Source organism: Macaca fascicularis, chromosome 7 (assembly GCF_037993035.2).
Source record: "Macaca fascicularis isolate 582-1 chromosome 7, T2T-MFA8v1.1".
In the NCBI taxonomy this organism is placed as follows: Eukaryota; Metazoa; Chordata; class Mammalia; order Primates; family Cercopithecidae; genus Macaca; species Macaca fascicularis.
Genome location: NC_088381.1, coordinates 47,627,292 through 47,652,423, shown reverse-complemented (window position 1 = coordinate 47,652,423; position 25,132 = coordinate 47,627,292). Strand labels below are relative to the sequence as shown.

The window sequence follows — 25,132 nt, the reverse complement described above, 5'->3', positions numbered from 1 at the left end:
TGGAAAAAGATGTTGTCAACCTCTTGCCTCTTCCTTTCCCAGTAGCTCAGATCCAGGGCTGTGAGCTGTTCTGGTGCACAAACAGCAATAGCACCAAAGGTCTCTCTCTCTTCCTTTACTTACTTATTTTAGGACCTCTTCTATCAAAAGAGAGATCCGAGAAAGAAAGGGACACAGATTCTAGTGTCCTTAAGAAGAGGGACTGTCCTCGCTGGGCCCCTGGATCTCTCCCCAGCCCTGCCCAGAAACCCAGGACCCTATACACGGTGTTCTTTTACAAGGACACTGCCCTCCAGGAGGCCTCATTTCCTGAGCCGATCCTAACTTGCTTTCCTATATCAGAACAAATATATTGGTGCAGGGTTCTGTTGTTTGGGGGTCCCAGTGTGAAAAATTAATATGATAAATTATGTTTAAGGCTCTAAATAAAGTGCTACACGAAAGCAGATTCAGGTCTTATTCATTTGCCCTGCCCCGCCCTGCCTTGCCTTGCCTTTTCTTTTCTTTCTTGGAGTCTGGCTCTGTTGCCCAGGCTGGAGTGCAGTGGCACGATCTTGGCTCACTGCAACCTCCGCCTCCCAGGTTCAAGTGATTTTCCTGCCTCAGCCTCCCGAGTAGCTGGGACTACAGGGGCACGCCACCACGTCCAGCTACTTTTTGTATTTTTTTAGTAAAGACGGGGTTTCACCATGTTGGCTAGAATGATCTCAATCTCTTGACCTCGTGATCCGCCAGCCTCGGCCTCCCAAAATGCTGAGGTTACAGGCGTGAGCCACTGCGCCCGACCGGTCTTATTCATTTCTACGCTCCTGTCCCTAGTTTCTGGGTCACATTTGGAGGGGTGAGATGGAACTCAATTTGAAGCTACACGTGTAAAGGTGGCAGTGTTTTAGAACATCCTGACGTTTCAATAGCTCCCTTTATTCATTCAACAAATATCTGAGAGCATACTATGTGCAGGGCATACTCTATAGGCCCTCGGCTTTCGAACTTTTGTGAACTTCAGCATCACCTAGAGGCCTTGTTAAAACACAAAGTTCTGAGTCATAGATTCTGATTCAGGAGGTCTGGATGAGCCCTAAGAATTCAATTTCTAACAAGTTCCCAGGTACAGCTGATGCTCCTGATCTGGGAACCACACTTGGAGAAAAACTGATACAGGGCATGGCAGGAGCCAAGCCCCTGATCTAAGACACGATCTAGAGTGGTTATTATGTCAAAGAGACTAACGATGGAGATTTTCTCATCTTGGCACGTCAGTGGGGAAGACACGCAGGAGGCCTGGAAGCCCCTGGAGCTGTGGTCTGCGCCTGCCACCCCCGGAGTCAAGCACAAACAGAAGTCAGCTGTGCTGTGCCCATTCCTGCGGCGCCGTGAAAGTAGGCGCAGGAGGAGGGAGCCCTGACGCCTCTTCTCCGGCTAGGGCCCCACAGCGGCGAGAGGACGGAGGGAGGGATCGGGGGTCGCGGGGATCCTTCCGGGACAGGCCTCCGCGGGAGGAGCTCCGGAAAGCCGCCCTCCACCTCCGAGGCCCCGCCTGCGCGGGCGCTCAGCTAGCGGTCGGGGTGGTGGTGGTGGTGGCGGCGGCGGCGGCGGCGGCGGCGCGGGGCGGGGCGCCGCGACCCCTGTTCCTCCCCCGGGCCGAGCGGCGGGCGCGCTCGCACCGCCCCCGCCCCCTTGTTGCAGTAGCTGCCGACCGGCTGGCTGGGCCTCGCGGCGTGAGGACCCCGGCAGCGCCGCAGTCCCGCGAGCCATGGCCCAGTCTGGCAGGGAGGCTCGGCCCGGGCCTGAGACGGCGGTGCAGATCCGCGTCGCCATCCAGGAGGCCGAGGACGTGGACGAGTTGGAGGACGAGGAGGAGGGGGCGGAGACGCGGGGCGCCGGGGACCCGGCCCGGTACCTCAGCCCCGGCTGGGGCAGCGCCAGCGAGGAGGAGCCGAGCCGCGGGCACAGGTAGGCGCGGCGGCCGGCCAGGGAGGTGGGCCCCGAGGGGGCGCCGGGCCGCGCGCGAGTTCGGGGCGCTGACTGCGCGCGACAACTCCGTGGGCAGAGGGGGTTGAGTCAGCCCCGCTGCCGATGAAGCAGCTCCGGGCCGAGCCCCTGAGTCAGAACCGGCCCGTGGAGGCAGCCGGTGCCCCAGTCCGCAGCTTCGTCGCCCCACCGAGGTTCCCAGGGCTGGCGGCCGGGATCTGAGGGGCCCGGACGTGGGGATGTTCAGGGATCCAGGAGTACTTTCACGGGCCATCCAAGCCACCCGCTCCTCTGGAGGAGGCCTCTTCTCTGTGGGCTCCCTCAAGACACCACCCCCACATCCCTGCAAAGTGCATCCCTGCCCGCCTTCCCCTCTCCTTGCGAGTGGTCCCACTTACCCTTCACTGCCAGCATCGCCCTGCCTTTCCCAGTCCCGCTGGATGCGCTCAGTCTTTAGGTGGTGGCAGGCCAGGTACAGCGGACACTTGCTGATGGGGGATTCCAGGAGGTGGGATTTCATGGTAATTTGAGACAGATACAGGACTTGCTGCTTTACATCCTCCCGCTCTGGGGGGATTCCCATTTTCACACAGCCTTTCCCACCCGACCTTTATGTTTGCATCATCATCTTGCTGTCTTGGGTAGGTGGGTTCCTGGGTTTTGGGTAGTTTGGAGCTGCTATGGCACCTGTCTAACCTTGTCCCGGGTCCTGAGCTTTGTCCGCAGGCACCTTGGCTCCTGTCCACTAATGCCCAGACCCTTAAGGACTGGGGTTTTGTTCCTGCTGTTGAAAGGAGATACAACATAGACATAGACATGAGAGTGGGAAAATGACAGAACTTGCACATTCTGGGGGATGCCAACAGGCACTTGTTAGGAGCTTTCTTTCTTCTAGGACCCTTTCCCAGGCGTTTAGCTGTTAACGTTCTGCAGGATTGTCCTGGCAGGCATATATCTACTTCATTGGGAGAATCCTCAACTTAAGGGTGGATGAATACTGGGCCCAGAGCCATTCTCTATTACTGGCTGACCCTTCCCCAGGTTAAAGGGTCAGATTTCTGGACCCCGAGATTCGGGGCAGACCAGTAGAGACAGTTATTAGGGGAGAAAAGTCAGCCCACCAGGGTAGGGCAGGAAAGCTGGACCATAGCATATGACGCGGTAGATAGATCTGTGGCTTTATAATGCAAGGCCTGATTCATTTAGCTCTGTGCTAAGTACCGAGAGCGTAAAAATGATGAACCCATAGTCACTGACAGCTCACAGTCTTGAGAAGGCAGTCACCTAGTTAGATAATATCCGAGTACGTAAAATAGCCCCGAGTAGTTTATCCTTATAACTTTATTTTCCTGCGGCAATGGCAAATAGCCATCCCTATCCTGAGGGCTAAATTTGTGAGATTGTATCATTAGTCAGGATTAAAGCTCTACTTATGTTTAAGGCCTGGAAAGATCCCCTATGGAAGTCTAGGAGAAACCAAGCTTCAGTATGGGTGGGCCTCTTGCCTGAACCCCTCTTGCTCTTCCTCCAGAATTCCCAGCTCCCATGGCTTGAGTCTCAGCAAGTGTTCAGTCTGAAGCCCTTCCTGCTGCCCACTGGCATAGAGTTGACCCCAGAAAATCCCTGGGGTTCTTCAGGGAGCTGACAGAGCCCAGTGGGCAGGCACCCAAAGCACGAGGAGATGTAGCCAAGAACAGGATTCACACTATCCCCTGTTTGGGCCCAGCCTTGCATGGCAGCAGCCATCACCTGATGTGAATGTTCTCAGCTCCTGGAGCCTACAGGAGAAAGCCCAGATTCCTCAATCTGCTCATTAAGATGCGACACCCACTCACATCATCTCCTCAGCCCATTGCTTCCTTCCCTGCTCCCGCAATTCTGTCTAGTTGCCTGAGCACAGGGGGCTATTTTGTGTCTACATGTCTCTGCACCCCCACCTCTAGGTCCTCTGATTGACTGATTTCTAGTCAGCCTTTAAAACTTTGCTGCCTCTTCTCCACCCACCCCCAATCCCCACCCCAGAGCTGGCTGTGTTTCCTTTCTTCTCTGTTGCTGTAGTACTCTGTACATTTTATGCCTAGCACCTTCCACAATTGTGATTCTATCATTGTGTCTCCCTCACAGGGATAGGAGCTCGGTGAATTCAAGGACCATGCTTGCTTCCTTCATTGTATCTTCAGCACCTAACACAGCACCCAGCACATAGGACATATTTGTTGACCGAATGCATATCTCTGTCATCACACTCACTCCATGGTGTTGAGATATGTGTGTTTCCCCTCCCCTAGACAGTGAGATCCTTGAAAGCAGCTGCCTTATCTTACTCCTTTTCGTATTTCCATACCTAGCCTAATACCTGGCTTATATAAGGGAACAGAGAATAAACGAACAATAAAGAAAAGCCTTTACAACCTCTAAAATGTTCATGGATCATCTCCCCACATCTCATTCATTAAAAAGATGCCTTTCCTTTTATTCTCACCTTTTTAACATACATATTTTCAAACATAAAGAAAATATGAAAAAACAGTACTATGAGAATTCATAGACCCATCATCTAGATTTAACACTTAATATTTTGCCATATTTAGTGAATGGATATATAATGTATGTGTTTTCCCCCGAACCATTTGAGATATGTTTTACACAAGATTATACCTTAAATACTTCATTTTGTAACTCCTAATAATGACATTCCCTATAAAGCCCTAACAATATTATTGCAACTGAGAAAATTACCTATCATTCCCTAATATAATCCTGAAGATAAGCTAATCGCCAAGTTCCACATTCAGGATTCCCCAGATTGTTCCACAATTGTCTTTTACAGCTGTTTATTTTTTCCCCTCAAACCAGAATATGGTCTGGGTTGAGGCATTTGCTTCTTATGTCTCTAGAATCTGTTTATCTAGAAATTTCCACCATTTTTTCCCCTAATGCTTTGCTATTTTGGACAGAAGAGGCCAGATATCTTGTTGAATGTCTCACATTTTTGATTAGTCTGGTAATGTGTTCATGGTCTTATTTTACTTGCTCCTTTGTACCATGTGCTTCTTATAAACTGGAAGTTAGGGCTAAGATTTTGATTTGATTCTGTTTAAACATTTTGGCAAGAATGCCTCATACTCTGTGCCTGGAACTTTATGTTGCATCACCTCAGGAGCCATCTCACCTTTAGTGATGCTAAATTTGACCATTCGATTAGGAGATTTCTCCATCGTACAGGTTGTCTTTCCCTTTGCAGTTAACAAGTTATTTGTGGGCTTCTCATCCTGGGTTCTGTTAAGTTGATGTATCACATGTATTGATTTGCATATGTAGATCCATGCATGCATCCCAGGGATAGATCTCACCTGAACATGGTGAATGATCCTTTTAAGATGCTGTCGAATTCAGTTTGCTAATATTATGCCGAGGATTTTTGCATCTATGTTCATCAGGGATGTTGGCCCATAGTTTTTTTTTCCTTGCCTGGCTTTAGTATCAGGGTTATGCTGGCCTTTTGAAATGAGTTTGGAAGCATTCCCTCCTCTTCAAAGTTTTAGAAGAGTTTGAGAAGTATTGGTATTAGTTGTTCTTTAAATGTTTGGTGGAATTCAGCAATGAAGCCATCAGGCCTTGAGCTTTTCTTTGGTAGGAGATTTTTGATTCCTGATTCAATCTCCTTACTTGTTATTGGTCTGTTCAGATTTTCTGTCTCTTCATAATTTAGTCTTGGTAGGTTGCATGTTTCTAGGAATTTGTGCATTTCTTCTAAGTTATCCATTCCTCTTGCAATATTCTTTCCCCAGTGACTTTTCACCTAATTATTTTAGCATCTATTGATGATCCTTACCTAAGTTGGTTATTTCACCGGGGATTGAAAATTGAGGATTTTCTAATTTTCACATTTTTTTGTACACTTATTAGCTAGCATTGCTCTATTTTTTTTTTTAAAGAGTTTTGTCTCATCATCTGGATTGAACAAAAGTTTCTCCTAAAGAGGCAAAAAAATGCTTAATTATTTCCCTTTAATTACAGTTTTCAAAGAGATAATTTGATATAATAGTTACACTAAATAATTTAAATGAGGGTTCTTCCTCAAGCTCATACTCTCCCTCTCTCTCCAATTCATGGATTTGTATTTATTCACTTTTTAATAATTAGTCACAGTCATTTCTGGTGCTCAAAATGCCTATATTGCAGCTAGCAGACCCCCTTGAAGCTGGCCTCCTTGTGTCTTTTTGTAACATGCCCATTAGTCTTTAAGCACTTCCTTGCTTTCTGGTACTAGATATTCCAGGCATAATTTGTACTTTTCCTACTCCAGTCATGGAATTCAGCCATTTCCACAGGAATCTCTGGTTTTTTCAAATACTAGTAAGAAAGTATTTAGAAACCAAGACCTGGAATTAAGAAAGCTAACTTTTGCCAGGGTATTGTTGCTTTCAGAGCCTTTCAGTGGACAGAACTAAGATATATATATATATAATTTTTTTTTTTTTTTGAGACAGAGTCTTGCTCTTGTCATCCAGGCTGGAGTGCAACGGCCCAATCTTGGCTCACTGCAACCTCCACCTCCTGGGTTCAAGCAATTCTCCTGCCTCAGCCTCCTGAGTAGCTGGGAGTACAGGCGCCCGCCACCATGCCCGGCTAATTTTTGTATTTTTAGTCGAGATGGGATTTCACCATGTTGGCCAGGCTAGTCTTGAACTCCTGACCTCAAGTAATCTGGCCGCCTTGGCCTCCCAGAGTGCTGGGATTACAGGCATGAGCCACCAACCGTGGCCTCTACTTTTTTGTTAATGTCAATTTTTTGTCAGATGTGGAACTAAGTGCCTTATATATGTAGTCTCTACTCCGTACTACAAATCATTATTTAGACCTGCAGAGATATCCACTAGTTGTATATCCCTTTCCCAGGCTCAAGGGCTTATGCCAGAACAGCATTGCAGAAGACAGGGTCAGAGAGGAAGTTCGTGTCTCTGTAATAAATATATAAGAACCCATGGGCCACCGAAGCATAAGATGTGACCCTGCTAGCACCATCCAAAGTATGGTTTGTAAAAGGGTGATGCCTTTAACAAAGTTGAGAACATACCTGTATATGTTTTTAATCTGTCTCAGTGAAGAATCTTTATCTTTTGAATCTACCCTGGTGTTTTTATATTGCATTATCAATTTGCCCTTTTTGAGCCATTTCACATTCATTATCTTGTTCTAGAGGTGAGTCAAAAGAAATCTCACACAAACAGGACCTGGACCCTAATGTTTTTCAGAAATGATGTTTCTCTTTTGTGTTTGGTACCTTCCTTATTGGTGTCCACCATTTTCTTGGTCTTGGTGGTCAAAATACCATATTCCGCCATCTACAATGATAGATGATGCGTCTGAGAAGTCATTCCTGGATTGAAAGTTGTGGCGAGGGTCTCATTATTCCACCATCTTAGTTTGGATATTTTCCTCCTGTAGGGTATCATTTGATTAACTGTGCAATCAGTATAACCAGATTCGATATTTTATAAAAAAAAGTAGCCTTGGATGTTTTATGCTACAAATCATTTTGTTTCTCTAAATCATTTACAAATATGATACACCTGTAATCCCAGCACTTTGGGAGGCCAAGATGGGCAGATCGCAAAGTTAGGAGTTTGAGACCAGCTGGCCAATATGATGAAAGCCTGTCTCTACTAAAAAATACAAAAATTAGCCAGGCATGGTGGCGCACACATGTAGTCCCAGCTACTCAGGAGGCTGACACAGGAGAATCGCTTGACCCAGGAGGCAGAGGTTGCAGTGAGCCAAGATCGTGCCACTGCACTCCAGCCTGGGTGACAGAGTGAGACAATATCCAAAAAAAAAAAAAAAAAAAATTCAACACTGATTCATGGAACCCAATTATCTGTTTTAAAATGTACCCCTTTATTTCTACCCATTTCTCACAGGTTTATAGCTATAACAAAAGACCTCATCACTCCCAGTTTACAATGTTTTACAATGTTTTATTAAAAAACAAAACAAAGCAAAACCTTAAGTGTAAAACTTTTTCAAGCCTCCTTGAAAGGCCGCTGAGAACATATTCATCAGAAACCATCCTTCCTCCCTCCTGATAGGATCCTGATAGGTATGATTTGCCCTCAAAACTGTTTGCTTTACATTGGTGATACATTTTAAATTCCCATTACGTGCAAGGCTCTGGGGTAATACTATAATGAAAGAAACCAGCTCGAGTTCTACTCTCAACTCAGTGTTCAGGCTGCTAATAAAATATGCACACAAGTAGCTATAATACAAATATAGATAAGTATTGGGAGAAGTAGAAATGACTTTTTTTTTCCTAGGAGAATTGCATTTAAGATGGACCTTAATGTGTGACTAGAATTTAGACCCGAGAGAGAGGAGCAAGGCATTCAGAGACAGAAACAGCAAGTTCAAAGGCACAGAGTCCAGAAAGTTTGTGACACTTACAGATAGCCATGTCTTTCTGTTTGTTTGGAGCAAAGGATCTGAAAGGACACCGATGGAAATAAGTTTTGACGCTGGTTACAGCCAGATTCTAAATGAATCTGAATAAGGAACTGAAGACTTTGTGGGTTTTTTAAATTATTATTCTGTATGTATGTATGTATGTATGTATGTATGTAGTTTTTGAGACAGGGTTTTTTTATTATTATGTATGTATGTATGTATGTATGTATGTAGTTTTTGAGACAGGGTCTCACTCTGTCACTCAGACTGGAGTGCAGTGGTGCGGTCATGGCTCACTGTAGCCTTGACCTCGTGGGCTTAAGCAATCCTCCCACCTCAGCCTCCCAAATAGCCTGGACTACAGGTGTGCACGACCATACCTGGCTAATTTTTAAATTTTTTGTAGAGACAGGGTCTTGCTACGTTGCCCAAGCTAGTCTCGAATTCCTGGCCTCAAATGACCCTCCTGCCTTGGCCTCCCAAAGTGCTGGGATTACAGGTGTGAGCCACCATGCCTGGTTGGGAGCTGAAGATTTTGAATTTTATTTAACAGGAAATAGAAAACCTTTTATTATTACTATTAAAGTAAATCAGTGACATCAAGTAAAGCAGTGACATATTCTAGCTGTTCTTCAAAACATTTAATACAGCACAGAGTGGAGGAGGCTGTAGCCTAAAATATAACACGGGAGGTGGCAGGAGGTGGGAAGACAGAACCCTCGAAAGACTCTGGTTGGGAAATATACCAAAGATGCAGGAGTAAAAAGGGCTACAAATATCTGAAAGGTAATTTAAATTCTTCCTTTAGAACCATTTCCTAGCCTCTCTGTCTGCCAGTAAAAGTAGCAGGTATTTTATTTTTAAGGGGGGAAAAAAAAGAGACAAGATTATTTTCTAAAGGAATTGAATGAGCTCACTACGGAGATCTAGGGATGCGAAAGCAGAGCTGGCAGCTGCAGAGTAAAGCCTTCCCCATTTGAGTAGAGCCCCCAGCTTAATGATTCCCTGCCTGTTCACCCTCATGTGAAGCCTGCCACTTGGCGTGCCCCACCTGTGTACATAGCGCCATCTAGGAAGAAAACCAGTGGGAGTGTACAACTTACAACCCTCCAAGAAAAAGCACACGTACCTTTTGCCTTCACAGTGAATGGCTGTGGAGTATAACTCCCCACACCCTAAGTGTGGGCTGTGTACGGTGACCTTCTTCCAAAGAGCACAGTATGGGAATGGGGATAAAGGCAGTAGTTTTACAGGGGAGAAACCTGACAAAAGCTACCTCAGATAGCTGATCAAGGTTAACTTCCACAGTGATCATTCATGTTGATAGCATGTACCCTGACAGGATGTGCTGAAAATGGAAATTTACCTCTGTGGTCCTCCTCCCCAAAACCCGTAATCCCAATCTAATCGTGACAAAGAACATCAGAAAAATCCCAATTGAGGGGCATTCCACAAAATACCTAACCAGTACTTCTCAACGCTGTCAAGGTCATCAAAAACAAGGAAAACCGTCACAGCCAAGAGGGGCCTCAGGAGACACGACAGCTTAATGTATTAATGTGTTGTGGTGTCCTGGATGGGATCCTGGAACAGAAAAAGGGACAATAGGCAAAAACTAAGGAAATCTGAATAAAATATAGACTTTAGCTAATAATAATATATAATGAACTAATGAACTAATTGCAATTAGTTCATTGGTTGTAACACATGTACCATACTAATGCAAGATATTTATAACAGAGCAAGCCTGGGTGTATATATGGGAACTCTCTGTACAATTTTCACAACTTTTCTGTAAATCTAAAACTATTCAAAAATAAGTTTATTAAACTCTTTAATAAAGAAAAAATGAATCATTTATTAGTCACATGAAGAAAATCAGTGGCATGAAAGTTAAATGGAAGAACTGACCCCAAAGGATACAGAGGTGATGATGTTGAAACAAAGGACTCAAAAATGTATACTCCAACTGGGACCCTGAGAGTGAATTTAAGATACTGCATCCACAAAACAAGAGTAGGAAGCTCTTAGAAGGCAATGATCTAAGGACCAAAAAGAGTTCTTAGAAACTAAATAAATAACTACTAAAATTTAAAAATTCCATAAGAAAGGTTAGAATATAATGTCAAAGAAATCCCTTAGTGTGTAAATTACAAACAAAAACAAGGACAGATCATATGGAAGGAAAAATAAACATAGAGGACCAATCCACGTGGTCAGTCAACTAATAGAACTTTAGGACAAGAAATGTAATCTTAGCAAATGACTTAGCCCTATTAGGAAACAGTGTTTACATCGTCATAATAATAAAATACAACTGATTGACTTTCAATTTTCAGTACGTAGCTATAGATAAAATATAGAATATTAGTTACCTAATAGAATGATATATTATGAACCATGGCAAAATGAAATAAAAGTACATCTGATGCAATATGGAAGGTTGGAAATAGGTGAGATGGAAAAGAGGATAGGACAGTAGTGTGTATTAATATATCATATGTAGCAAGAAATTGAAAAATACTTTTTAATGTTTATGGAATAAGAAACCACTTAAAGTGTATTATTTTAAAACATAAATAGGGCCGGGCATGGTGGCTCACGCCTGTAATCCCAGCACATTAGGAGGCTGAGGCAGGCAGATCACATGAGGTCAGGAGTTTGAGACCAGCCTGGCCAACATGGTGAAACTCTGTCTCTACTAAAAATACAAAAATTAGCCGGGTGTGGTTTTGCGTGCCAGTAGTCCCAGCTACTTGAGAGGCTGAGGTGGGAGAATCGCTTGAACCTGGGAGGCAGAGGTGGCAGTGAGCCGAGATTGCACCACTGTACTCCAGCCTGGGCGACAGTGAGACCATCTTAAAAAAAAAAAAAAAAAAAAAAAAGGCTGGGTGTGATTGCTCATGCCTTAATCCTAGCACTTTGGGAGGCCAAGGTGGGCAGATTGCCTGAGCTCAGGAGTTTGAGGCCAGCCTGGGCAACACGGTGAAACCCCGTCTCTACTAAAATACAAAAAATTAGCCAGGCATGGCAGCGTGCCCCTGTAATCCCAGCTACTCAGGAGGCTGACACAGAAGAATCATTTAAACCCCGGAGGTGGAGGTTGCAGTGAGCCAAGATCATGCCACTGCACTCCAGCCTGGGCGACAGAGTGAGACTCCGTCTCAAAAAAAAGAAAGAAGAAAAACACTAAAACCACAAATAGAAGGCTAATAGAAGGACCAAAATGAAAAGAAAATTTTAAAAATTTGAAGAAGGTTATTTAGGGACATAAGTCATAAGTGACCCCAAATCCTCATTTTATATAGTAAGACATGAATAGAGAATGACTACAGTTGGCAAGTGAGAAATAGAGCTATAAGCATATTTTATAGAGCTATGAGATAACTCTCCTAAGAACTAAATGGCTGAAGAGAAGTTACCTTTAGGGAGGAAGGGTGGAGTGGGGAATTATTGGTTTCTTTATAAGTTCCCTACTATTTTATTTTAGTTTTTGCTATGTTTATCTATTACTTTAATTTTTTGGAATCATGTTTCAATGAGATATTGTGTCCAAGGGAGAAATAATGAGGATGGTTGGACTGGCAAAGAGAGAACAGATGGGAGACCCTTCAAAATGAAATAAGCACTTTATAATTGACTAAATGTGGGGGCAAAAGAGAGAGTGAAAGGATACATCCTACGTCTTGAGCTTAAGTACATAGAAGAGTGAATAGGGAAAGTAGTTGGCGGGGTGGATTGGGAGGGAAGATACATGATTTTCACAGGATGGTTGTAATCGACAAAAAGTTGACAATATTCAGACTTAAAGGATATAAACTTAATATTCTTAAAAGATATGGTATCTTTTCCCTTTTGAAGGCTATTTCACAAACAGGAAGCAATGCAGCCTGCTCCTGGATATAACATAGGGTTTCCAACTCCCCCAAGATCCCCCTTTGGAGATGCACAGTTGCTGCTGACAGCACTCATGCAGAGGGTGGAGTCCTCCAAGCCCAAGAAGCTCACCTCTGCACTTGCATAGGGGTTTATGTCACCTCCACAGTATCACCCACCTGTTCTGGAATCTCTGGCTATCTGCCTGTCTGCTCAGTGGGTGCAAATAATTGATGCAGAGTCACCCCCGATACATTATGGATAGTCTACTGTGAGACTGTGTGAAAGGAAGGTCAACTTCCCAGATAGAATGCCTGTTGATAGGCCCAGGCTTCAGTCCTGCCTAAGGTCAGGTTCTGCAGAAGGTGAGAAGTTAGACTGTGGACATATTTAATCTGATACTACATCAGATTGTCCTAGTGCAGTTATGTCTGGCATGCAGTTAGGAATCGAGGACTGGAGCTCAGGAAGGAGAGGAAGGTGTGGGGCAGACAGGCTGGTGGGGGTAGATTTGAATTTGATGAGCTTATAGGAGCTGAAGTGTAGAGGTTGCTAGGGGATAAAGTGTCAGGGATAGATACTTGGGTAACACCTACACTTTGAAATGAAGAGAAACCAGGCATGGTGGCTCATACCTGTAATCCCACCACTTTGGGAGGCTGAGGTGGGTGGATCACTTGAGCCCAGGGTTTCAAGACTAGTCTGAGCAACAAGGCAAAACCCCATCTCTACAAAAAAAAAGAAAAGAAAAATTAGCCAGGCATGATGGCACATGCCTGTAGCCCCAGCTACTTGGGAGGCTGAGGTGGGAGGATTGCTTGAGCTTGGGAGGCTGAGACTGCAGGGAGCTGTGTTTGTGCTACTGCCTTCCAACTTGAGGCGACAGAGCAAGATCCAGTCTCAAAAAATAAATAAATGAATAAAATGAAATAAATGGAGAGAGAAAGAGGAGACATAGAGGGCAGTAAAATGGGGACAAGAATCAGAAAAGAATAAGTCACATAAGCCCAGGGGGAGAGTATCAAGAAGAAGGTGGTCAATAGTGTCAGATCCTGCATCGGGGCAAGAGGACTGTGTGAGGCCATTCTTGCATTGCTGTAAAGAAATATCTGAGACTGGGTAATTTATAAGAAAAGAGGCTTGATTGGCTCTTGGCTCTGCAGGCTGTATAGGAGGCATGGCACTACCATCTGCTTCTGGTGAGGCCTCAGGAAGCTTACAATCGTGGTATAGAAGGTGAAGGGAGAACAGGCACATCACATCATGAAAGCAGGAGCAAGAGAGACAGTTGGTGATGGTGGGGGTGGGGGGAATTACCACATACTTTTAAATGACCAAGTCTTACAAGAACTTACTATCAAAAGGGCAGCACCAAGGGGATGGTGCTAAACCATTCATGAGAAACCACCCCTTGATTCAACTACCTCCCACCAGGCCCCACCTCCAACACTGGGGATTACAATTCAACATGAGATCTGGCTAAGACTACATTCAAACTATATCAAGAACCAAGATGGAGAAGAGACACCTGGATATGGCTACAAGTTCTTTGATGGATGTCTAGAGACACAGAAGAAGCTGGAGCAAAGGTTGGGAAAAGGGAGAAGGGGTTGCCCAATGAAGGTCTAGAGAAACTTGATTGGATGAACTCCATCTTCTCCATCCAGTCTGAGATAGAATCATCTGCAGGCAGTAAAGCAGACATGGCAGGCCTTGGGAAGATTGGGAAGCTCTGGAATAAGCATTAGAGAGACTGAGAAATTATACTGTCTTTCTTCCGTTATGCTTTATTTGTTTATGAGTTTACCTTTTGTCATAGCATCTATTGCTGTGGTTTGGGAGTAGGACTAACTTGCCTGTGGCTCTCTTTGGTAGTGCAGTCATTTCTGAGATACTAGCTATTTGTAGTAAGTTAGACCATTTTGCCAATACTCCTGAGTCTGCTCAAAACTCTTCACTGGCCATTAGCACACACCTGGCCCCATCCCCTGTGATTTATTGACATCTTTGTTAGCTGGGCCAGGAATTTCCTTTGCATTTGTAGTTATTTTGTCTGTTATATTCAACTCATCTGTTTTTTGTTTTTGTTGTTGTTGTTTGTTTGTTTTGAGATGGAGTTTCGCCCAGGCTGGAGTGCAGTTGTGCAATCCCGGCTCACTGCAACCTCCATCCCCCGGGTTCAAGCGATTCTCCTGCCTCAGCCTCCCAAGTAGCTGGGATTACAGGCGACCACCACCACATCAAGCTAATTTTTATATTTTTGTTAGAGGTGGGGTTTCACCGTGTTTGCCGGGCTGGTCTCAAACTCCTACCCTCAGGTGATCCGCCCGACTCAGCCTCCCAAAGTGCTGGGATTACAGGCATGAGCCACCATGCCTGGCCTCAACCCATCTGTTTTAATTACTATTTAGGGGGTAAACTTTCCCTAATAAAGTGAAATTTGTTCTGTCCTTCTTGCATCTCCTTTTTCATTCTATTGGTTGTCCTGCTGATGTTTTGCCTTCGGGATGTTTTGAGGACCTCTTTTCTCCATGCAGTGTTGCTGAGGTTACTATTGTATTTGGCTGTTTAAGTAATAGAAAACCCAACAAGTGAATTAAACAAATTGGACTTGATCTTTCTCATGTAATAATAAAAAATCTGCAGGTAGATAGTTACAAGAGCTTGTCCAACAACTTAATAATGTCAGGGCCAATAATGTCAACAAATCAGGCCAAGCTGATTCTCTTGGCCTTTTCCTTATGGTAGTAAAATGGCTGCTACAGATTCAACCATCGCATCCACATTCAAAGAAGATAAAAGGGGAAGGGGCAGGGCCAAGAGATTTTCACTTAAGCGTTACCGGCCATAACATTTAGTTTTTATAGCCTCTAGAGTAAAGACGGCAATTGAAGCCGGGCGTGGTGGCGGGCGCCTGTAGTCCCATCTACTCGAGAGGCTGAGGCAGGAGAATGGCGTGAGCCCAGTAGGCGGAGCTTGCAGTGAGTCGAGATCGCGCCACTGCACTCCAGCCTGGGCAATGCAGCAAGACTCTTTCTCAAAAAAAAAAAAGAAAAAAAAAAAAGAAAAGAAAAGAAGAAGAAGAAGAAGAAAGCAATTGAGAAAGTGTTTGCTATTGGATGTTGGGTGAGTCAGCTTAATGCCTGATTTTTATCATCCCATTTTAACAAGACTTAAAAAAAAAAAAACTTTAAAATTTAGTCTCCCTGTTATTTTCTTCACTATACCTTTCTTTCTTTTTTTTTTTTTTTTTTGAGACAGTCTCGCTGTGTCACCCAGGCTGGAGTGCAGTGGTGTGATTTCCACTTACTGCTACCTCCACCTCCCAAGTTCAAGGGATTCTCCTGCCTCAGCCTCCCGAGTAGCTGGGATTACAGGCATGCACCACCACACCCAGCTACTTTTTTGTATTTTTAGTAGAGATGGGCTTTCACCATGTTGGCCAGGCTGGTCTTGAACTTCAACCTCAAGTAATCCACCCACCTCAGCCTCCCAAAGTGCTGGGTTACAGGTGTGAGCCACCGCGCCAGGCCTCTTCACTCCGTATTTACCTTGAGACATCAATAAGGTATTTTAAAAGCCATTCCCAGGCTGCCTACAGGCAAATAGCTAAAACTCTTTATTTTTAATCAACCAATGCCTATATTTTATACTAATTATAATTTCTGAATTTGAAAAATTATTAAATAGATTTATTTGCTTTTTTCTCTCTTGCCATATTTTTTTCCCTCATTTTGAGTATTCCACAGTTGCTTCTTTTCTTTTTTTTTCTTTGTGAGGCTGAGAGCCAATGAAAATTTTGTTGAAGGACATATATGTATGTGTCTTTTCCAGCGTTAAGCGATCACAGTAATAGGCCTGTTGAGATTACTGGTCCTGACATTGAGTTGCTAAACCAACTCCTATAACTACCTACCTGCAACTTTCTGCTAACTTCTAATAATGGCATCAGTTATGATGTGGATAATCAGTATTCTCTAAATGTTTATTGGTTTGAAATTGTTATAATCCCCTTATGAAAGATTAGCCTTCCTAAGGAAGCTCTGTCCAGGATTGCTTTGGCTTGTTCCTGTCACCTAATGTTCTTAGGGAGAGGGAGAGAAGGAAGTCTACCCAGGTGGTGCTGCTGGTGGTGGTGGGCTTTATTAAGAAGAGCCTGGTGACGGGATTGTTTCCAGAGTCCATTGCAGGGTCCTAGCAAAACATATAAGCTATTATGTATACTGGATTTGGAGACAGAGGATTTGAGTTTAAATTCTAGATCTGCCTCCTATGAATGAGTGAAGGAATTTATCTGTGCCTACTGAGCTTTGAGGGTATGCTAGGCACTCTTCTGGATATTTTCACGTATTAATTCATTGAATCTTCACAACACTCCCATGAGGGTAGGGACTATCATGATTCCCAATTTACAGGTGATGAAACTGAAGTGAGATGCAGTGGAGTTCCTTGCCTAAATTTACTTAACTAATAAACAGTGGTACAGGTTGAACATCCTTAATAAAAAAATTCAAAATCTGAAATGCTGTAAAATCAGAAACATTTTGAGCCACCATGACACCACAGGTTTAACATGGGTTAAAAACTGAGACAGCGACACCTTTGCTTTCCGCTGGTTCAGAAACTTTGTTTCATGCACAAAATTATTAAAAATGTTGCATAAGATTACCTCAGGTTATCTGTACAAGGTATATATGAAACATAAATGAATTTGCATTTAGACTTGGGTCCTATCCTTGAGATATCTCATTACGTATCTGCAGATATTCCAAACTCTGGAAAAATCGGAAATCTGAAACACTTCTGGTCCCAGGCATTTGGGATAAGGGATACTCAGTCTGAACCAAGCATTTGGACCCAGGCAGTCTTAACTCTAAAGCCAGGACTCCTAGAGCCAGCAGCCCTAGGAAATTACACTCCCATCTGTAATTCCAGCACTTTGGGAGGCCAAGGCAGGTGGCTTGAGAGGCAGTGATCATGTATCCACATGGAGATCGCACCACTGCAGTGACTCCTGAGAGGCAGTGATCATGTATCCACATGGAGATCGCACCACTGCACTCCAGGTCTTGTCCTGAACCAGCTAAGAAATCAAGCTTTTTTTCTTTAATAAATATGGAGGATCTTACTGAAAGGTCAAGTGACTGCTATACTGTCTTCTAGAAACTAGGATTTGAGGGGGTGGAGTAGAAGAGGAAGAATAAGAGGGTATATGTGAAAAACATTTTGCCATATGTGAAAAACATATGGGGGCAGAGCGCCACATACATGTCAGCAGAGGGTGTTGTTATAATAATAATTATTCTTATTTTGAGACAGGGTCTCACTCTATCAACCAGTCTGAGGTGCAGTGGTGCAATCTTGGCTCACTGCAACTTAGACCTCCCAGGCTCAAGCTCTCCTCCCACCTCAGCCTCCCAAGTAGCTGGGACTATAGGCCTGCACCACCACACCTGGCTAATTTTTTTGTGTGTTTTTTGTAGCGACAGGGGTCCCGCTATGTTGCCCAGGCTGGTCTCAAACTCCTGGGCTCAGGCTGCCTGCCTTGGCCTCCCAAAGTGCTGGGATTCCAGATGGGAGCCACGATGCCTGGCCAGTTATTATTTTTATGATCTTCCATACTTGTTAAAAATGAAAGATTGACTTCTTAGCTGTTTGGGGGCAAATCTCTCCTTCTGTGACCATGTGACCCAGTGTCATCACCTAGGGCTGCCATAACAAAATACCATGAGCTGGATGGTTTAGAACAACAGAAATATATTGTTTCATGGTTCTGGAGGTCTGAAGCCTGAAATCAAGTGCCCTCTGAAAGTACTAGAAATGGATCCATTCCAGGCATCTTTCCTCACTTCTAGTGGCAGTCTTTGGCATTCCTTGGGTTTTGCTGCATCACCCCAGTGTCTCCCTTCGCCTTCACATGATGTTCTCTCTGTGTGCATGTCTGTGTTCAAATTTCCCCTTTTGATAAGGACCCCAGTTGTGTTGGATTAGGGGGTCTACCCTACTCCAGTAAGACCTCATCTTAATTAATTGCATCTGCAGTGACCCCCATTTCCAAATAACATCATATTCCAAGGTACTGCGGGTCAGGACTTCAACATATGAATTTTTGGGGGACACAGTTCAACCTCTAACACCTGGTGTCTCCTTCTGGTCTCAGTGGCACCACTGCAAGTGGAGGCGAGAATGAGCGTGAGGACCTGGAGCAGGAGTGGAAGCCCCCGGACGAGGAGTTGATCAAGAAACTGGTGGATCAGATCGAATTCTACTTTTCAGATGAAAACCTGGAGAAGGACGCCTTTTTGCTAAAGCACGTGAGGAGGAACAAGCTGGGATATGTGAGCGTTAAGCTACTCACGTCCTTTAAAAAGGTGAGGCTTGGTTCTCAGAAGCTGCTTCAAGGATTTCAAGTGTGTTTTGGGTTGTGGTTCTAAACATTTTTTTTTTTTTTTACTCCCTTGAAACCTGATGACGAACAATTTTTAAAATTAAGTCTGTGCCTGACAAAGAGAAAAATAGCTAGGAGAAGGGATTTAGGATTGTTAGGAATACACTCCCACACTATTAAAAGGGTCCTGGGCATTGGGACAAATCTCAGCTGGCAGCAGTTATGAAAAAGTATTACTTGTTCTTAGTAAAGTTCAGGCACTTTTGCCAGGCAAGTGGGTGGCCGGGAGGATGCGGTACCAGGACAGAGGGACTCGATGGTCTTGAGAGATACCTGCCAGACCTAAAATTATATGAAATCCAAGCTTTTCATTTGTCAAGTTGAATAAGTAAAGGGAGAGAATGAGCACCCAGCTCTATCAGAAATGAACCTTCTCTAAGACACAAATGCTCTGCCTGTGTGGCGCCATCGTCCTCATCTATACAATAGGGAGATGAGATTTGTAATTATTGCTGCCATCTGGGCAGCAGACTGCTTGTCCCTGCCGTATATAGATCCAGTGTTTGGGCTGTGTACTGTCTACTTCTCAGAGAGTTGACAGACGAGTTGGAATAAGAACTCTGTGTCTCCCTTGGGGGAAGTGCATTTACTAGAATGGAAAAGCACCACGCGGCCTGTTGCATAACGGGATGCGTAACAAGTGGGTCCCGGCCAAGTTGTCTGTGTACTTTGTCAGAGAGCACTGGAGGAGAGCTTTTCTCCTTGGACCTCTTCCCTGCCTCACCCACTGGTGTACTCTGCCTGGCCCTCTCACTGTTTTTCCTTTATTCATTCATCAAATATACTCATTGTCTCTGCTGAGTGGTGTGCCAGGCGCAGGATGTACAGAATGAAGATGGTACTCCCCCTGTACTTGACAAGCTCACAGTCCAATAAATGAGAGAGATCTGAAAGATTACAATGTGACCACATACAGTAGGACAAAAGAGAGAACACAGTACTGTTGGGTGCTAGTTGATCAGAGCAACTAACCCTGTCTGGAGAATTGAGAAGTCTTCCCAGAGAAGGTGACATTGAAATAGGATTTTGGAGGATGAGTAGGAGTTTTCTAGGTACAGGGGAATGGAAGGGATATTTTAATGACCAGAGAACAGTGAGCAAGCCTTCATATGAAAAGTGTTTGTGGGGGATTCCAAAATGAAGCAGCCAGTGGAATCATCCCGCACATCTCTTTATTCCTCCCCAGGGACCCCAAGAGTCAGCCTGTTTTGCTTTCCTCTTTAAGCTGCCACTTATGGACCAATTTAGGAATGTTCTTCTCTGTTGAAACCTGGCTGCAGAGTACAGACAGACTCCCTAACACCTCCAAAATCAGAGCAAAGATCCTTTTCATTCTGAAGGATTTCCTGTTAATCACAAAAGGGAAACATACATGACAAAGGTAAAAAACACAGGGAAATTACAATGTTTCTGAAACCTTAGAGTTCTTCTAGTAATTGCACAAGGACGAAAGCTCCCTGGCCCCTTTTCTCAGGTGCTACCTGGACCTTCCTTATGAATGGTCACGGACCCAGGCTTAGGATGCTCGGACTGTAACCGAGATTTTCCAGTGGACCTTGCTTCTGGCTCAGGAGGGATATTCAGTCCTTGCAGAGCCTGCTTCTCTTGCAACGAAATGTGGTCCCCCACAGACTTCTGTAGCCTTCTGAGTAAGGCAGTGCTGTAGTTTCTCCGGGTGCTCCTAGCTCAAGCTTCAGGCTTAGGAAATTGTCTCTTTTTATCTCCCAAGTGCTCCCTCCCTAGCTGTTTTTGGAGAAGGCTCCACCATGTTTCACCCCACAGTGAGCCACTGCCTGGCTTTCCCCCAGCCTTACACTCACCTGCAGTCATCAGCTTCACCCTTTCTGGATTCCTCAACTCTGTCCACCTAAAATCCGACCCTTGGCCTGGGCCGCCTTCTCTGTGCCCTTGGCCCCGTGTTCTTCTAGTAGCCTAAGTCTGAGCCATTTCACCCAGAGGCTGCAGGCTACAGTGGACAGTACTATCTCTCTAGGAGCCTGTGTATAGTAATGGGTCTGCCAGGGTTTCCCCATCCTGCTCAGTGAGTGAGCCTTTCCTTCTTGAATTTCATGAAGTTCCTGCTTTATGCTCAGAGGCACCTGGAGTTCCCAGTTCTTTTGCAGAGCAGCTATGTTGGCCTGTTCTCAGAGGACTTAGGGGGATCTCGCCATTACGGGCTCAGGTCACCCACCCCACCCACCTTCACTATTTCTTTGGGATGACTCATTCCCCCTGGCATTCACTTCACCGGAAGTGGGCCTCTAGAAAATTACTGTTTTACAGTATAAATATAGCTTTCATATACTACAACATTGATACACACAATTTCCACCAACAGAGGAGGGAGGGATTATTTCACCATTCTTAGTGAGGCCCAAGTTGGATTTAATTTCAAGTTGAAATAGTTCATGTCATTCTCAGGAGATATTGCAGTGAAATGTGAAAGATCTTTTGGAACCTTCTCTGTATCAAATGCCGAAATGCAGAAATACTGCTTTAGAGAAGCATTTGAATGTTAAAATCTCCAAATCCTATCAAAATGATGACACGTAATATTTGAAATAATGATAGCACATGATAATTGAGTGCTCACTGTGAGCTAGACACTGTTCTGTTTTATATGTAAATGAGTTTGTATGTGTCTGTACATACATATGTACATGTATATATTTATTCGTTTAATCTTCAGGACAGCTCTTTGAGACGGCCCAACAAGTGCAAGAGAAATGTTCAGGTGTTATCTCAATTTTATTCCAGAAAAAAACAGACTTTACTTGGGTAATTAACTTGCCCAAGGCTGAACAGCTAGATTGGTAGAGTTGGGCTTGAAACTAGTGGTCTGGCTTTGGAGCCCACATTGTTTAACCACTAAGTGGTGGTCAACATTTCTGATCTTTACTATCCACATTCAAAAAAAGAATCCACTATTAAAAATACCTTCTATTTTTAATAGTGCATGAATGAATAAATGCACTATTAACATCTCCATTTTCCAGGGCAAGTTGAGGCACTAAGAGGTTGAATAACTTTCTAAGTCTTACTGCAAGCTAGAGGTGGGTCTTTGATTTGTGTATACAACAGCCTTGTTCCAGAGCCTGCAATTTAACCTCTAAACTTGCACAGAATAGAGTATTTCCATTTTCATGGAGAATTCTGTTGGACAACACTGCTGTGGTGCCCTTGTTTGAAATTGTAGAACTTGTTTTCATTCACTTATTCATTGACTAGATTTTTGAGTGTTTACACATACTACGTATGATTCTAGACACTAGAATACAGGGATTCTGGTGTTACAGGGATAAGGAAGTGAGAGAGGGAGCTTATAGTGTACACAAGGATGGACAAGGGCATTAGATACTATTTCAGATTTGCTTTCTGTTCTGCAGGTGAAACACCTTACGCGGGACTGGAGAACCACAGCACATGCCTTGAAGTATTCAGTGGTCCTTGAGTTGAATGAGGACCACCGGAAGGTGAGGAGGACCACCCCCGTCCCACTGTTCCCCAACGAGAACCTCCCCAGCAAGATGCTCCTGGTCTATGATCTCTACCTGTCTCCTAAGCTGTGGGCTCTGGCCACCCCCCAGAAGAATGGCAGGGTGCAGGAGAAGGTGATGGAACACCTGCTCAAGCTTTTTGGGACTTTTGGAGTCATCTCGTCAGTGCGGATCCTCAAACCTGGGAGAGAGCTGCCCCCTGACATCCGGAGGATCAGCAGCCGCTACAGCCAAGTGGGGACCCAGGAGTGTGCCATTGTGGAGTTCGAGGAGGTGGAAGCAGCTATCAAAGCCCATGAGTTCATGATCACAGAATCTCAGGGCAAAGAGAACATGAAAGCTGTCCTGATTGGTATGAAGCCACCCAAAAAGAAACCTGCCAAAGACAAAAATCATGACGAGGAGCCCACTGCGAGCATCCACCTGAACAAGTCCCTGAACAAGAGAGTGGAGGAGCTTCAGTACATGGGTGATGAGTCTTCTGCCAACAGCTCCTCTGACCCCGAGAGCAACCCCACGTCCCCTATGGCGGGCCGACGGCACATGGCCACCAACAAGCTCAGCCCTTCTGGCCACCAGAATCTCTTTCTGAGTCCAAATGCCTCCCCGTGCACAAGTCCTTGGAGCAGCCCCTTGGCCCAACGCAAAGGCGTTTCCAGAAAGTCCCCACTGGCGGAGGAAGGTAGACTGAACTGCAGCACCAGCCCTGAGATCTTCCGCAAATGTATGGATTATTCCTCTGACAGCAGCGTCACTCCCTCTGGCAGCCCCTGGGTCCGGAGGCGCCGCCAAGCCGAGATGGGGACCCAGGAGAAAAGCCCTGGTGTGAGTCCCCTGCTCTCTCGGAAGATGCAGACTGCAGATGGGTTACCTGTGGGGGTGCTGAGGTTGCCCAGGGGCCCTGACAACACCAGAGGATTTCATGGCCATGAGAGAAGCAGGGCCTGTGTATAAATACCTTCTATTTTTAATACCAGCTCCGCTGAAAACCACCTTCGTTTTCAAGTTTCTGACAAATATCTGGCATGACAGAATGGAATTCATTCCTCTTTGAGAGATTTTGTATACATATAGACCTCTTAATTTATCTATCTGTAATATATATAAACCGGTACGCCATGGTTTGAAGACCACCTTCTAGTTCAGGACTCCTGTTCTTCCCAGCGTGGCCACTATTTCGATGATGGCTGATGTGAGTGAGTGTGATGGCCCTGAAGGGCTGTGGGATGGAGGTTCCCTTGGGAAACTCTGGCAGCATCTCTCTTCTTTGGTATGGAGTTTTTCCCTTCAGTGACTGAGCTGTCCTTGATAGGCCATGCAAGGGCTTCCTGAGAGTTCAGGAGAGTTACCTTGTGCAACAACAAGTAGTTAAGCCTTTAGCATGGTGTCTTATAGGACCAAATCGATGTTACCTGTCAAGTAAATAAATAATAAAACACCCCACTGGGAGTGCTGACTTTGAGGTTATAGATTGTGCCTGACAAAAGTCTGTGCCTGTCTAACAGAGCTGTGGGTGGCATGTCATGAGGCCTCGAGGCGATTAGCTGAGACATCTTTCTTTTCTTTAAGAGAACATTTAAACATTTTTTTATTTGTACACATTTATGGGCTACATGAGAAACTTCGTTACATGTTTATAATGCATAGTGATCAAGTCAGGGCACTTAGGGTTCCTCACTATACCCCAGGGCAGCCCCAGGGTTCTCCTTGGGCTCCTGGCAGCCTGAGAGGTGTCTCATCACAATGAATTTTACTGAGCAAAGGCCGCTTGGCATATACTGAGGGTGTACAGTCCAGGACCCACAGCATCGATCTTACCCGGGAACTTGTTAGAAATCCAGATTCTCAGGCTGACCCCAGGCCCACTGAATTAGAAAGTCTGGGAGAAAGTTCTGGAATTTGGGTTTTAACAAGCCCTGCAGGTGATTCTGATGCATGCTAGAGAACCACCGGATGGACAAAGGCTGCAGGACTTGAGGTCAGTCCATTTGACCCCCACATCTCTCACTATTTTGTGACCTTGGGAAGGTTACTAAGCCCCGTGAACCTCATCATCTCCCTGTGAATTGCTTTGTCATGATGTCCATGTCTGGAATGCAGCTGGCCCTCCCTAAATGTTAGCTCTCTTCCCTTCTCACTTGGGTTCATGTTTGTTATCATTAGGAGCTGCCTTGGTGTAGCAGAAAGAGCACTGGCCTAGATTCCAGTGTTGGCTTATGCACTGGCTATTTGTCAGGATTTAATAGAGCTTGTTAATAATTATGGAACACTGATTAGGTGCCAGGGACCATGCTAACAGCTTTCCATGCATTATCTCATTTAATCTGCCCAACAAGTGCAACAGAAATGTTCAGGTGTTATCTCAATTTTATTCCAGAAAAAAACAGACTTTACTTGGGTAATTAACTTGCCCAAGGCTGAACAGCTAGATTGGTAGAGTTGGGCTTGAAACTAGTGGTCTGGCTTTGGAGCCCACATTGTTTAACCACTAAGTGGTGGTCAACATTTCTGATCTTTACTATCCACATTCAAAAAAAGAATCCACTATTAAAAGGTGCTAATATTTATTCAGCAGCTTCCTACGTGCTAGGCATTTGGTTAGATACATTTCACTTACTCTCAGTGTCCATCATAAGGTATTATTATGCCAGTATCACACATGCAGCTGCTGAGGTAGGAAAATAATACCCTAAACTTGTGAAAATGGACAAAGATAGTATATCCTAAATGACACAGGTCTATACAAATTAGCAGGTGATTATCATCTGGATAGTAAGGTGCTATGTCCCTTAAGATGCAGAAGAGTTCCAATAAACTGGCAAATGCCTCCAGGAATGTCCTGGATTTGCCATTTCCACCACTACCAGCTGTAGGTGCCTGAAGGCTTGTGCCT

The 25,132-nt window shown here is 44.7% G+C and overlaps 1 protein-coding gene across 1 annotated transcript; it reads left to right on the top strand.

Moving 5' to 3' along the window:
• The first annotated feature begins 1,676 nt into the window (after positions 1-1,676).
• LARP6 (La ribonucleoprotein 6, translational regulator) lies at positions 1,677-23,680 on the top strand. Its single transcript, XM_015452491.4, has 3 exons — positions 1,677-1,953; positions 18,455-18,665; positions 22,129-23,680. The coding sequence occupies exons 1-3, from the start codon at positions 1,754-1,756 to the stop codon at positions 23,191-23,193; spliced, it is 1,476 nt and encodes a 491-aa protein (XP_015307977.3). The 5' UTR covers positions 1,677-1,753; the 3' UTR covers positions 23,194-23,680.
• The last annotated feature ends 1,452 nt before the right edge of the window (positions 23,681-25,132 follow it).

Coding starts and splice junctions, on each gene's coding strand:
- LARP6 (XM_015452491.4), top strand. CDS start 1,754: ATGGCCCAGTCTGGCAGGGAGGCTCGGCCCGGGCCTGAGACGGCGGTG. Junction 1,954..18,454: donor GAGCCGAGCCGCGGGCACAG/GTAGGCGCGGCG, acceptor TTCTGGTCTCAG/TGGCACCACTGCAAGTGGAG. Junction 18,666..22,128: donor TACTCACGTCCTTTAAAAAG/GTGAGGCTTGGT, acceptor TCTGTTCTGCAG/GTGAAACACCTTACGCGGGA.